At 40.0% G+C, this 13,131-nt stretch overlaps 1 protein-coding gene across 1 annotated transcript in view; it reads right to left on the bottom strand.

Annotated features, from left to right (window-relative positions):
• The window catches only part of LOC127657910 (glutamate receptor ionotropic, kainate 2-like), a 375,882-nt gene that overhangs the window by 256,710 nt on the left and 106,041 nt on the right, over positions 1-13,131 (bottom strand). The window contains exons 3-4 of the mRNA XM_052146892.1: positions 11,526-11,783; positions 2,890-3,071 (exon numbers count right to left, since the gene is read on the bottom strand). Of these exons, the coding sequence (XP_052002852.1) occupies positions 2,890-3,071; positions 11,526-11,783 (440 nt within the window). The remainder of the gene's footprint in view (positions 1-2,889; positions 3,072-11,525; positions 11,784-13,131) is intronic.

Genomic DNA, 13,131 nt, shown 5'->3' with positions numbered 1-13,131 from the left:
ATTAAACAGAAAATTCAATATAAGTCAATATTAACATCAACTTGATATTATCATTAATACTACAGTACGTGGACGGATTAAGTCAGTTGTTAAGATTAACATTTGTATATGTACAGTACGCATGTATGTAGGTATGCTTATTTGTTTAAACATATGCCAGCCCCAGGAGAAGGGCTTCCCTGGCTGAATTGTGGTTCCTCCCTAGGTTTCTTCCTCCTCTTCTTAATCCTTGTACGTCAATAAAAAATGTTGAGGACAAAAATGTCCACATCAAAAAACTGCCATAATAATATTATATATTAATATTATATTCAACTTTCAATTAGTACATTTTTTTAACCAGCATCGGTCCTGATCATAATCACCAAATATTAAATGCAAGTTTGTATACATAATGCTACTGTTGTTTTTTACACAGACAAACACACACACACACACACACACACACACACACACACACACACACACACACACACACAACATTTCTCAATACACACATACAGAACACACGCACTGATATCCATACCAACACATACACACAATTTTAGCTGCATCATTTATTCAATTGGCCTGCAGTTCTCTTTAATACAGCAAACAGAAAATAGGAAAAAAGCATGTATTTGCTCCATAGGCTAAATATGAGGAAAATAGCGTCATCTGGTGGAAAATATAAAACATTTACATTTTGAAGCCAGGGCTCATGAAAACGTCTCGGGTTACGTATGTAACCCTTGTTCCCTGAAAAAAGCGGAACGAGATGCTGCGCTGAAGAGCGCTTTGGGAACAATCCTAGTTGTGACCGAGCTGTGAATATGTGTGTAACACGTCAATGAACATTGACCGGAATTTATAGCCTCGGCTGATGAAATCATTAGATGCACCTGTAGCCAGGCTATAAATGGATGCTTCACCAGAGTGTCATCAGATACTTCTTTTTGAAGAGCAGTCCTGGGGCATCCCAGTGCGGCAAAGAAGTGCAGCATCTCGTTCCGCTTTTTTCAGGGAACCCGAGATGTTCCCTTTACAAAAAGCTACACTAGGATGCTGTGTTGAAGAGCGCTTTGGGAACGAGAATATCCACACCGCCACACTGTGGTTGTCTGGACCCCCCATGAGCTTGAGATGTTGACTCAAGGACATATGAGCCCGGAGTGGCAAGAACATCCAAACTTATAAGAATCTAATGAATGTGTGCAGAGAGGACCAACCTGCCGCATCACAAACTAGCTGCAGAGGGAGACCTCTAGCCAAGGCTTTAGAGGAGGAGAGACCTCTGGTAGAGTGCGCCCTAAAACTTAACTGGCGAAGCTTGACCGCGCGCCTCGTAGGCCCGGGCAGTAAAGTCCCTCACCCAAAGTGACATAGTCTGCCAGGAGGTGACCGCCACCCGGTCATGGCTTCCAAAGGAAGAATTGCTGCCCTGATTTACGCCACTGGCAAATGCGGTGGACATAAGTCTGAAGGGTACAGACTGGACAAAGCCTGAGAAGTCTTAGCTGCTCCGGTGTTACAAACGGCAGGGAGCAGAAGGCTTAGAGAGGAACCGATTTGTTCCACTACCTAGGGGGGGAGTTTCCACTCCCCCGTCTGCATTTTTTGCCTGGACAGTAAATCTACTCCCACATACGGGCATCCAGGGATATAAGCTTCCCTGAGAAACAGGAGCTGCCCTGGACCCCAAGGAGAATCTAAGAAAGAAGAGAAAGGAGAAAAGGTTCGCTGCGCACTGCCTAACCAAATTCTAACTCTTAGAAGAGGAAAGAAAGTTTTGACAGGCTTGTGAAACACACACACAGAATCGCTCGGAAAAAAGAGGTTCTGACGACACTCTGGTGACGCATCCATTTATAGCCTGGCTACAGGTGCATCTAATGATTTTTTATAAATTCCGGTCAATGTTCATTGATGTGTTACACACATATTCACAGCTCTGTCACAACTAGGATTGTTCCCAAAGCGCTCTTCAGCGCAGCATCCTAGTGTAGCTTTTTGTAAAGGGAACATAATATAATAGAATTCATGATTTTATGCTTTAATGGCACTGGGATCAAATATTGCAGTTTTATGGGTTTCAACGGGGACATTTTTGTCCTGAACTTTTTGTCCTTGTCCTGTAACTATTTTGTGTACACAGTGTATAGATGTATAAGCAGAACAGAGGTTTAAATATCAAAATTCCCCAAAAATACACACCTTTTGCTAAATGTATGCTGTTGGAATTAACACAGCCAAAATGATTGAAAAAACAAAAATGAAAAAGACAAAAATGCCCCAAAGGTCATACAAGGGTTAAACATTCAAGGAGGTTTTACTTGTCACTTTTGCCTGATTTTCTAAGGCAGTATTCTTTGCAAAGCTGCTTTGGAACAGTATGTATTTTGAAAAGCTCTCTAAATTGAGTCTCTAAAGTGAATCACACATTCTAATGGTCTTTAAGACATTCTTGGAGAATATGTTTTATCATTATATTGTTGATAGGGTTGTCTCTAACCATATAATTGTGCCAAGTGAGGATAGCAAAATAAATAGGCATATCATCCCTAAAAAGAAGGAAGAAATACATATTTGGTTGTTGACATCAAAGGCCAACATCAGTCCAGTGTACAATGTTACAGTTAAGGTTTGGTTGAGGGTTAGCTGAAGTAATACATGATAAATGGCACATTCTTGATATGATATTGCGTGCTCGCATCACCTAACTCTACATATAAACAATGTTGCATCTTTCTATCTGTATATTTCTGTGCAATGTATATCTGCAATTTTGTACACATACTGTCTGTATGAAGGAGAAATGCTGTTACATTAGTTAGAAAGCATATAATAAGAATGCATATTTTGAATATGGTAGCATATAATAAATCTTTTTATGAAATTTGAGCCGCTCACCTGTTTAAGGATTCCAGCAGCCATCTCATGACCACAGTCAAAGATCACATGAAACTCTTTCCCTCTCTTCATCTCCTTAAGAAGCGGCTTGGCATCTTTTGTGTCTGCTGGTAGCTGACGGATTTTTAAGCGAATGTTGTAACGGGATGGAGCTTTGATGAGCTCCTGTAATCGAATCAAACCTGAGAGAGAGAAAGAGAGAGAATATCAATAAGGCTATTACAGTATTAAAGAAACAGTTTGTCCAAAAATGACAATTCTGCCATCATGCTCAACATCAAATTAATTCAAACCAATATGACTTTTATGTGTAACACAAATGGAGATGTTTGGAAGAATGTCCAAGCAGCTCTTTATTATGCAATAAAAGCATAATAAAAGCATAACAAACATAGCTAGTCCAAACACTACATTTCAAGTCTTCTGAAGTTATACAATAGTTTTTTGTGAGCTATACAACAACATCATTGTTTAATTATCCAAGAACCAATGGAGTTTGGTGTCATTACCAAACAAATGAGATTGTTTTGTTCCATACTACCATTGTTGTGTGGAAAGATCAGTTTGGACATTCAGCTAAATGTAGCTTTTGTGTTACACACAACATTTGACCGGATTGGAATGATATGACGGTGAGCAAATGATGACAAAACATTCATATTATGCTGATTTAGTTTTTTTCAAGTACAACAAAATATCTGCATCATTTGCAGTAATCTGCTACGCAAGTTATATTTCCGGTATGTATTTACTTTTTTTAATGAAAAGGACATAATGAAGGTGTCTAAAATAATAATCTTTCCGAGTTCCTACATTGGTACTGTCCCAAATAGTGCATGGTCTTGAGACTTTCTGTCATGCAAAGACCGTGAAGTCCATATGACTGTTGGGGGTTCCATTTTATGATTCAGAAAGTGCTCACACCACTTTGACTGATGACTGAGGCTAGCCTAACATCTCATTTTTTTCTCTCACTATCAGAGGCAGGTTTGTTCTTCTGCTGTGTCCTTTGCAACATACAAAGAGAAAAACATAGGTGATCTGTACTGATTTTTAAATATTAATTGACAAGGTATTAGACACAAAGCATTTATACAGTATATATTTCATCAGCTACAATACGTAAGAAACCCTGTCTTTACTGTAGACCCCCTATGCACGAACCATTACAGCCTGTAATAAATATATGTGGAGATGCTCTCCAAACATTTTCATATGTGACTTGTAATTGTTGCCGGTTCTCTGGGCATTCTCCAGCACACTGCTACCATGAGTCAGTGATGTGAGATGAATGCAGCTTCCCTTTGGCATTAATTGCAGAGAAAAGTGAGCGCTGACTCGTGACGTGAAGCTCTGAGCACTCCAAACATGAGGTTCAAGGTTAATGCAGCCTTTACCATAAGGCCTTATTTATGTGCTATTAAATGTGTAGAACAAATTGAATAAGATGAAAACCAGGTCACAGATTTTAATAGATATGACTAAATGCAAAAGCATTTCAGTTGCTAGTTAGAAAACCTACAGCCTTGTATATTTATTAATATAAGAGGCAGTCTGAGATCTGGAAGGTTTTTTGAGAACTTTATCTTTTGAAGATAAGAGCTGCTTCCATTGTAAGTTAAACCACACATAAATATCTAGGACTGAAGGTCCAGCGTGTTGTTTTTGTTTTTATTTTTTATCCCCTTTTCTCCCCATTTGGAATGCCCAATTCCCACTACTTAGTGTAACGTTAGTAGGAGGAGGCAGACGAGGAGTGCGGATCTAAATGCGGGTTTTATTGATCAAAAGTGGAAACAAACAAAACTGGAACAAAGGAAACTGAAACTGTAACCAAAACATGAAAACATAGAGGGAACACGAACAGAGTGAGCAGGCCAAAACATCAACATCCAGACATCTACAAACAACGATTGACAGAGGAATGGAGGAACATCAGGGTTTAAATACACAGACATGATAATGACAAAATGACATGCAGGTGAGAACAATAACAAAGTGCTGGCAGTGATGAGGGCCGGGAATTATGGGAGTTGTAGTTTATGACGGTGACAAGAGAGACACGGGGCAGACAACAGGGGATCGTGACACTTAGTAGGTCCTCGTGGTGATGCAGTTACTCACCTCAATCTGGGTGGTGGAGGTCAAGTCTCAGTTGCCTCAGCTTCTGAGATAGTCAATCCGTGCATCTCATCACGTGGCTTGTTGTGCATGACACCGCAGAGACTCACAGCATGTGGAGACTCATGCTACTCTCTGCAATCCATGCACAATTTACCACATGTCCCATTGAGAGCTAGAACAACTAATTGCGACCACGAGCAGGTCACCCCATGTGACTCTACCTTCCCTAGCAACCGGGCCAAATTGTTTGCTTAAGAGACCTGACTGGAGTCACTCAGCACACCCTGGATTTGAACTAGCGACTCCAGGGGTGGTAGTCTGCGTCAATACTTGCTGAGCTATCCAGGTCCCCTTGTCCAGCTTATTGTTAAACATTGTCAAATTTAAGTATCAAAAGTTGCAATTTTTTTCTTCAGTCAACATTAAACGGCATTCACAAGACATTTTACTTCTTTAACCAGACATATTTTTGAGACAAACTGAAAACTGAACAAGAGGAAAATGTAGGATGGAACTTGATGTTTTACATAGGGATGACTGTGAAATGTGGAAAAAAGGTGTTGATGCCGAAGTGTACTTGGGCAAGACACTGAACCCCAAGTTGCTCCCAATGGCAGGCTAGCACCTTGCATGGCAGCTCTGCCGCCATTGGTGTGTGAATGTGAGTGTGGATGTGTGACTGGGACACAGTGTAAAGCGCTTTGGTAACCTCTAAGGTTAAAAAAACTGTTTGCTCCAGTCACGTAATGTTCATGGGATCAGGCTGAATAAAACGGTTATCTTTTTAACACATACATAATCATCCACTAATGTAAAAATGCATCATGTGCTTGTACTGTATATATTTTTTTTCTTCTATAAAAATGGCAGTTTCCAAAGTTATGAACGCAATTAATAGGACATTACAGAAAAGCCCTGAAATATGATGGTTGTTTGGAAACATGGCACTGCAGCTGTCGAAATTATCTTGTGGGTACTGTTAGAACGTGTGATTTGCTGTAATAGCTCGGCTACATCAGTGAGCTCACACGGACTAAATTGAGACTGATTACTAAAGAGTTCTGGGTTCTGGGCCACTCGCTTAAACTCAAGATCTGGACTCATTTGAGAGTGAATTGTTGAGTATATTTTAAAGAGCTCATGATGGGTTGAGCTCACAGTAAATTTGGAAACAGTAGGTTGACTTTCCTTGAGTTATAGTCAGTCTGTGCTTTCTCATGGTGGCTCGGTTACTCACCTCAATCCAAGTGGCCGAGGACAAGTCGCACTTGCCTCTGCTTCTGAGACCTTCAATCCACACATCTTATCACGTTGCTCGTTGTGCATGACATCACGGCAATTCACAGCATGTGGAGACTCATACTACTCTCTGCGATCCATGCACAACTTAACACAGAGAGCGAAAACCACTTGTCGCGACCACAAGGAGTGGTCCCCATGTGACTCTACCCTCCCTAGCAACCCAGCCAATTTGGTTGCTTAGGAGACCTGGCTGGAATCACTCACTACACCCTGGATTCGAACTCGCGACTCCAGGGTTGGTAGTCAGCGTCAATTCTCTCTGAGCTACCCATGCCCTGTGTGTGTGATCTTTTGTGATTTTTATGAAAAGAGAAGCAAGATCATTCTGCCTAACATCTCATTTTGTGATTTACTGAATAAATTAATATGGGTTTTATAATGACATGGAAGTAATGTTTAATTTTGGTTGAACTTTTCATTTAAGACAACGTCACATTGGTCATTCTGAGTCATCTTTTGAGGCATATCAACTATTGTTTAAGGAGTACATCCATGCCTTTCAATTTGTGATGGTTTGTCATCGCTGTTTCTGCTGATGCAATTTGTGCATGAATGGCATATGCATAACCCATTAATGCATTCCTCTTGACACATTAAATAATTTACCAGAATTTGTTTTCTGCAATGTGGGCACAATCTGTTTGGCCTCTTTTGAACTTTAAGTGCTTTCCGTCACTTTGAAAACTCACAGATAAAATTTTCCTTTCATAGTTTACACATCCTGCTAACATACATAATATTACTAGCCATTAGAAGTTTCCAGCACTACTGTCTGGTCGACACTTGTGCACATTTAAAGACTTACAGTTTCTTGTTTTCAGTGATGTTAGTGTGCACTTGTGTAGTGTGTACTTGTTTCATGTGTCTAATATACTTTCTGCTCTAGGATTAATTTCGAACACAATATTGTGGTCCATAGCTGAGCGGTGATGACAGGGCTTGTGTAGGTAGACCTATAATAGTCCACTCATGCCATTACAGAGAATGCCATTGTGACTATTGATTTGCTTGTTTGCATTCATTTATGAAATTGTTGTGCAGCGTGTGGTGAAAGACTTGTGTTCTGCTCCATTCTGTCTATTTATATTTAGCTCTAGCTCAATCTGAGCCTATTTCTGAAGTCAAACGTTGATTTGGCATCAGTTGTTTGGAATCCCCTAAATTACAACCTTATGATGTATGCTGTAATGGTCAGTTGGCAGCATTTCAGTTTGTGCTTTACACTCACAAATCTGTCAGTGAAGAGCATGCTTGAGATCAAGGGCGCAAATTGCAACGCTACGCACAACAACCGTGCATAGCATCTTACCTAATTTTTGTGAGAGCTCTAATTCGAAGTGCAATTTTCATGCCAGCACAAAGCGCATGTGACCATGGGTGGTAGTGTTGGAAACTGTTGGTGTATAGTATGTTAATGAAATGGCGCAAAGCGCAATTTTCTATTTTCCTGAGAAATAGGTAATTGCAATAAGGCGTTCAGGAAGCACATCTGTTTACAGCGCAAAGTCTAAATTCAGTTCCTACATTTGCAGTTTGGAGATTCCACCAGAAGGTGTTAATAAAGTTCATGTCCAAACTCCATAATCACTGCTGTAGCCATTTTAAATTTGAGATTTGTGTTAACTATCTTTAGATCATGGTTTATCAAAGGTATATCGGTATTTTCCCCCTGTTTTTGTAGAGGGATTTTTAAGTCACCAAAAAAGGTGCCGGTGGAAAAAGTTATATAGAGTCAAATGTTTGGATTTGATATGATTTTTTTTTAACACTTTAACACGTTTTCGTTTTTGTTTGATGCGCAATTTGAATTTATATCAGAATCAGAATCAGAATCAGCTTTATTGCCAAGTATGCTTACACATACAAGAAATTTGTCTTGGTGACAGGAGCTTCCAGTCTACAACAATACAAACAATACAAAAAACAGCAGCAAGACATAGGTAATTAAAAACAAAAAAGAACACAAAATAAATAATTATACATATACGTACATACACTCACCTTCATACATACCCACATACACACACGTAGTGCAAATCTAATACAATCTGTATATAAAGAACAAAAACCTGTATATTATGTACAGAGCAATGTAAGTAATGGCAGAAGTGGATATGTTGGATAATATAAATTAAAATTAAAATTGAACTGTGTATTGCACATCATTATTGCTCAATGGGGCAATTTAATTGTTCATTAGATGGATGGCCTGAGGGAAAAAACTGTTCCTGTGTCTGACGGTTCTGGTGTTCAGAGCTCTGAAGCGCCGGCCAGAAGGCAACAGTTCAAAAAGGTAGTGGGCAGGGTGAGTGGTGTCCAGAGTGATTTTACCAGCCTTTTTCCTCACTCTGGAAGTGTATAGTTCTTGAAGGGGGGGCAGGGGGCAACCAATAATCCTCTCAGCAGACCGAACTGTCCTTTGTAGTCTTCTGATGTCTGATTTCGTAGCTGCACCAAACCAGACAGTTATTGAAGTGCAGAGGACAGACTCAATGACTGCTGAGTAGAACTGTTTCAGCAGAACTGGTGGCAGGTTGAACTTCCTCAGCTGGCGAAGGAAGTACAACCTCTGCTGGGCCTTTTTCACAATGGAGTCGATGTGTATCTCCCACTTCAGGTCCTGTGAGATGGTAGTGCCCAGGAACCTGAATGACTCCACTGCTGCCACAGTGCTGTTTAGAATGGTGAGGGGGACAATGATGGGGTGTTCCTCCTAAAGTCCACAATCATCTCCACTGTTTTGAGCGTGTTCAGCTCCAGGTTGTTTTGACTGCACCAGAAAGCCAGCCGTTCAACCTCCTTTCTATATGCAGACTCATCATCATCTCGGATAAGGCCGATGACAGTGGTGTCGTCTGCAAACTTCAGGAGCTTGACAGAGGGGTCCTTGGTGGTGCAGTCATTGGTGTACAGGGAGAAGAGTAGTGGGGAGAGCACACTTCCCTGGGGGGCACCAGTGCTGATGGTACAGGTGGTAGTAAACCAATATATATATATATATATATATATATATACAGTGAGGAAAATAAGTATTTGAACACCCTGCTATTTTGCAAGTTCTCCCATTTAGAAATCATGGAGGGGTCTGAAATTGTCATCGTAGGTGCATGTCCACTGTGAGAGACATAATCTAAAAAAAAAATCCAGAAATCACAATGTATGATTTTTTAACTATTTATTTGTATGATACAGCTGCAAATAAGTATTTGAACACCTGAGAAAATCAATGTTAATATTTGGTACAGTAGCCTTTGTTTGCAATTACAGAGGTCAAACGTTTCCTGTAGTTTTTCACCAGGTTTGCACACACTGCAGGAGGGATTTTGGCCCACTCCTCCACACAGATCTTCTATAGATCAGTCAGGTTTCTGGGCTGTCGCTGAGAAACACGGAGTTTGAGCTCCCTCCAAAGATTCTCTATTGGGTTTAGGTCTGGAGACTGGCTAGGCCACGCCAGAACCTTGATATGCTTCTTACAGAGCCACTCCTTGGTTATCCTGGCTGTGTGCTTCGGGTCATTGTCATGTTGGAAGACCCAGCCTCGACCCATCTTCAATGCTCTAACTGAGGGAAGGAGGTTGTTCCCCAAAATCTCGCAATACATGGCCCCGGTCATCCTCTCCTTAATACAGTGCAGTCGCCCTGTCCCATGTGCAGAAAAACACCCCCAAAGCATGATGCTTCCACCCCATGCTTCACAGTAGGGGTGGTGTTCTTGGGATGGTACTCATCATTCTTCTTCCTCCAAACACGGTTAGTGGAATTATGACCAAAAAGTTATATTTTGGTCTCATCTGACCACATGACTTTCTCCCATGACTCCTCTGGATCATCCAAATGGTCATTGGCAAACTTAAGATGGGCCTTGACGTGCTGGTTTAAGCTGGGGAACCTTCCATGCCATGCATGATTTCAAACCGTGACGTCTTAGTGTATTACCAACAGTAACCTTGGAAACGGTGGTCCCAGCTCTTTTCAGGTCATTGACCAGCTCCTCCTGTGTAGTTCTGGGCTGATTTCTCACGTTTCTTAGGATCATTGAGACCCCACGAGGTGAGATCTTGCATGGAGCCCCAGTCCGAGGGAGATTGACAGTCATGTTTAGCTTCTTCCATTTTCTAATGATTGCTCCAACAGTGGACCTTTTTTCACCAAGCTGCTTGGCAATTTCCCCGTAGCCCTTTCCAGCCTTGTGGAGGTGTACAATTTTGTCTCTAGTGTCTTTGGACAGCTCTTTGGTCTTGGCCATGTTAGTAGTTGGATTCTTACTGATTGTATGGGGTGGACAGGTGTCTTTATGCAGCTAACGACCTCAAACAGGTGCATCTAATTTAGGATAATAAATGGAGTGGAGGTGGACATTTTAAAGGCAGACTAACAGGTCTTTGAGGGTCAGAATTCTAGCTGATAGACAGGTGTTCAAATACTTATTTGCAGCTGTATCATACAAATAAATAGTAAAAAAATCATACATTGTGATTTCTGGATTTTTTTTTTTAGATTATGTCTCTCACAGTGGACATGCACCTACGATGACAATTTCAGACCCCTCCATGATTTCCAAGTGGGAGAACTTGCAAAATAGCAGGGTGTTCAAATACTTATTTTCCTCACTGTATATATATATATTGGTTTTTTAGTGTTTCAATACATTAATTATAATTTTTTTTATAAAAACCGACCGGTAGAAGTGAAGTGTATGCCGATACAATCACTGTTAATACTAGCCATGATGTGTTTGAATAAATTAAAATAATTAATAATAATAATAATAATCATAAATTGCCAACTAACTCTTAAACTTTACTAACGTGTAATTGCCTGTATTGCTGAACAGTTTCTACTTCACCTAAGCAATGTGCTTTAGTCTTTGTTTGTCTTAGTCTTTATCTATTTTTACAGTTAGTCACAGTATAGTAGTGTATCATTTCTGTACAGAACTCTGAATAAGGCTGAGTGAAAGCTCTGGGAAATCTGGCAGTGAACCCATAGTTGGCATGTCTGCTCCTGTGGTGACCTCTGGCATATGGCATATGTACCCCTCACTGTGCTAGCACTTGCTGCTGACTGTTCTAACAGAGCTTGTCAAGCTGGGGTGGCCATACTGTAGACCAGACGGAGACCAGGAAATGGTGCATGGTCCAGGCCAAAGGGTCAGTCTGCCCACGGACTGCTGGAGAGAAATCATTCATAAACATGCAAGCGCTCACCTGTACTGTCATCGTAAACCACAGTGACCGTTTTCCACTTGAAGAAGTGCACCAGGTCGAGAATAGCTCTGCTGATGGAGGAGAAGTCCGGATACAGACTGACGTAGAATGAATCGCGGTTGTCTGACACCTGGTGCTTCCACTTGGTCTGGATGTGTGGAACCCCCAAAGCATTACAGATGGACTGCACCGCATTCGCAGAGGAGCTGTGGGAGGGGCCAAAGATGGCAGCCACACCAAGAGAGAGCTGGTCACACGCTGCAGGCAGAAACATAATGAAATAAATATTAAATTAGGATTTATATATGAGTTGTTGTGTTTAAAGTAAAAATCTATAGAAAATTGAAGACATAACATGCTATTAAGTAGTGTTATTGTTCAAAATAATATATTAATATGAAATTTCATTAAATAAGAGACATTCAATTATTATTTAATATTTAGCATGTTTGTGTTTTAAGAAAAAAACTATAAAATAATTAGAATAAACATAAATAGATCTGTATGATCTATTTGTGCAAAATCTGAAAAAATAGTTGAACATCAAATAATTTCCATGACAATCACTGTTGTAGCCATTTTATGAAAAACATTTATGAGATTTGTTTAAAAAATTCATGGGGTAATGTTTTTTTTTTATAATTATTATTATTATTATGTATTTACTATCGTATTTGTGATCTAATTTGAATTGGTATTTTTTTCTAGTGATTTTTAAGTCACTGCAAAATGGGCTGTGGAAGAAGTTGCAAAGGGTCAAATGTTTAGAACTTTAGAATTTTTTTTGACAACTTTGTTATTTTGATTATTGTAGCATCTGGACCAATCAGACACACAATTATTTATTATTTAATGAATAAGCCAACAGATGTCTCAAGACTGTAACAAGCAAAGGTCCAAGTAGGCCCAAGCTGACTCCATTATGTCTGCTCCCCCACTGATCATTATCAAGCCTTTAAACTGTCTTTACAAGGTCCAGCAACTTGTGGACCTCAGTGACATTCCAAGCAGGGGAGGTTAGCTGCATACCAGAGCAATCTTTACCCCATAAGAAAGTGACTCAAAGCCCAGAACAACAGACTTTTCTTCATTAAATTATAGACAAACTGTCTATAAATTCACATGTATATCCCCAGGACATTGTGTATAGGATCATTACTGTCTTCATTACATGTATCTATGATTGGGAAGGTTAATGTTATTAAAATGAATTGTATTTCAAAATTCAACTACCTGCTATAGTCTCTCCCTATAGATGTTCCCCTCTCTTATTTCAAGCAATTTGATAGCGTAGCGAATTTCTTCATTTGGAATGGTAAATGTCCCAGATTACATTTCAGTAAAATGCATTGGCATGTGAATGACAAAGGTGGGCTAGCCCTATCCACGACTGTGTTTTATTATTATGCATTCTGTCTCAGATATTTGGCTCATTGGTCATTTCCACCTGAGAGCGCCCCTCCCTGGTTTTGTATTGAACAGAAAGTTCTTGCCCCTATTTCGCCATTGCAAAGCCTTTCTATCAAACTAACCAGAGAAGTTAAGTTACACCCCGTTATCTTGTATTTGCACAGGGTATGGACAAATGTGTTTAATTCTGTATTTA

This window comes from Xyrauchen texanus, chromosome 17 (genome assembly GCF_025860055.1).
Source record: "Xyrauchen texanus isolate HMW12.3.18 chromosome 17, RBS_HiC_50CHRs, whole genome shotgun sequence".
NCBI classification, from domain to species: domain Eukaryota; kingdom Metazoa; phylum Chordata; class Actinopteri; order Cypriniformes; family Catostomidae; genus Xyrauchen; species Xyrauchen texanus.
The sequence above is the reverse complement of the archived record's forward strand: the minus strand, read 5'-3'. Positions and strand labels throughout refer to the sequence as shown.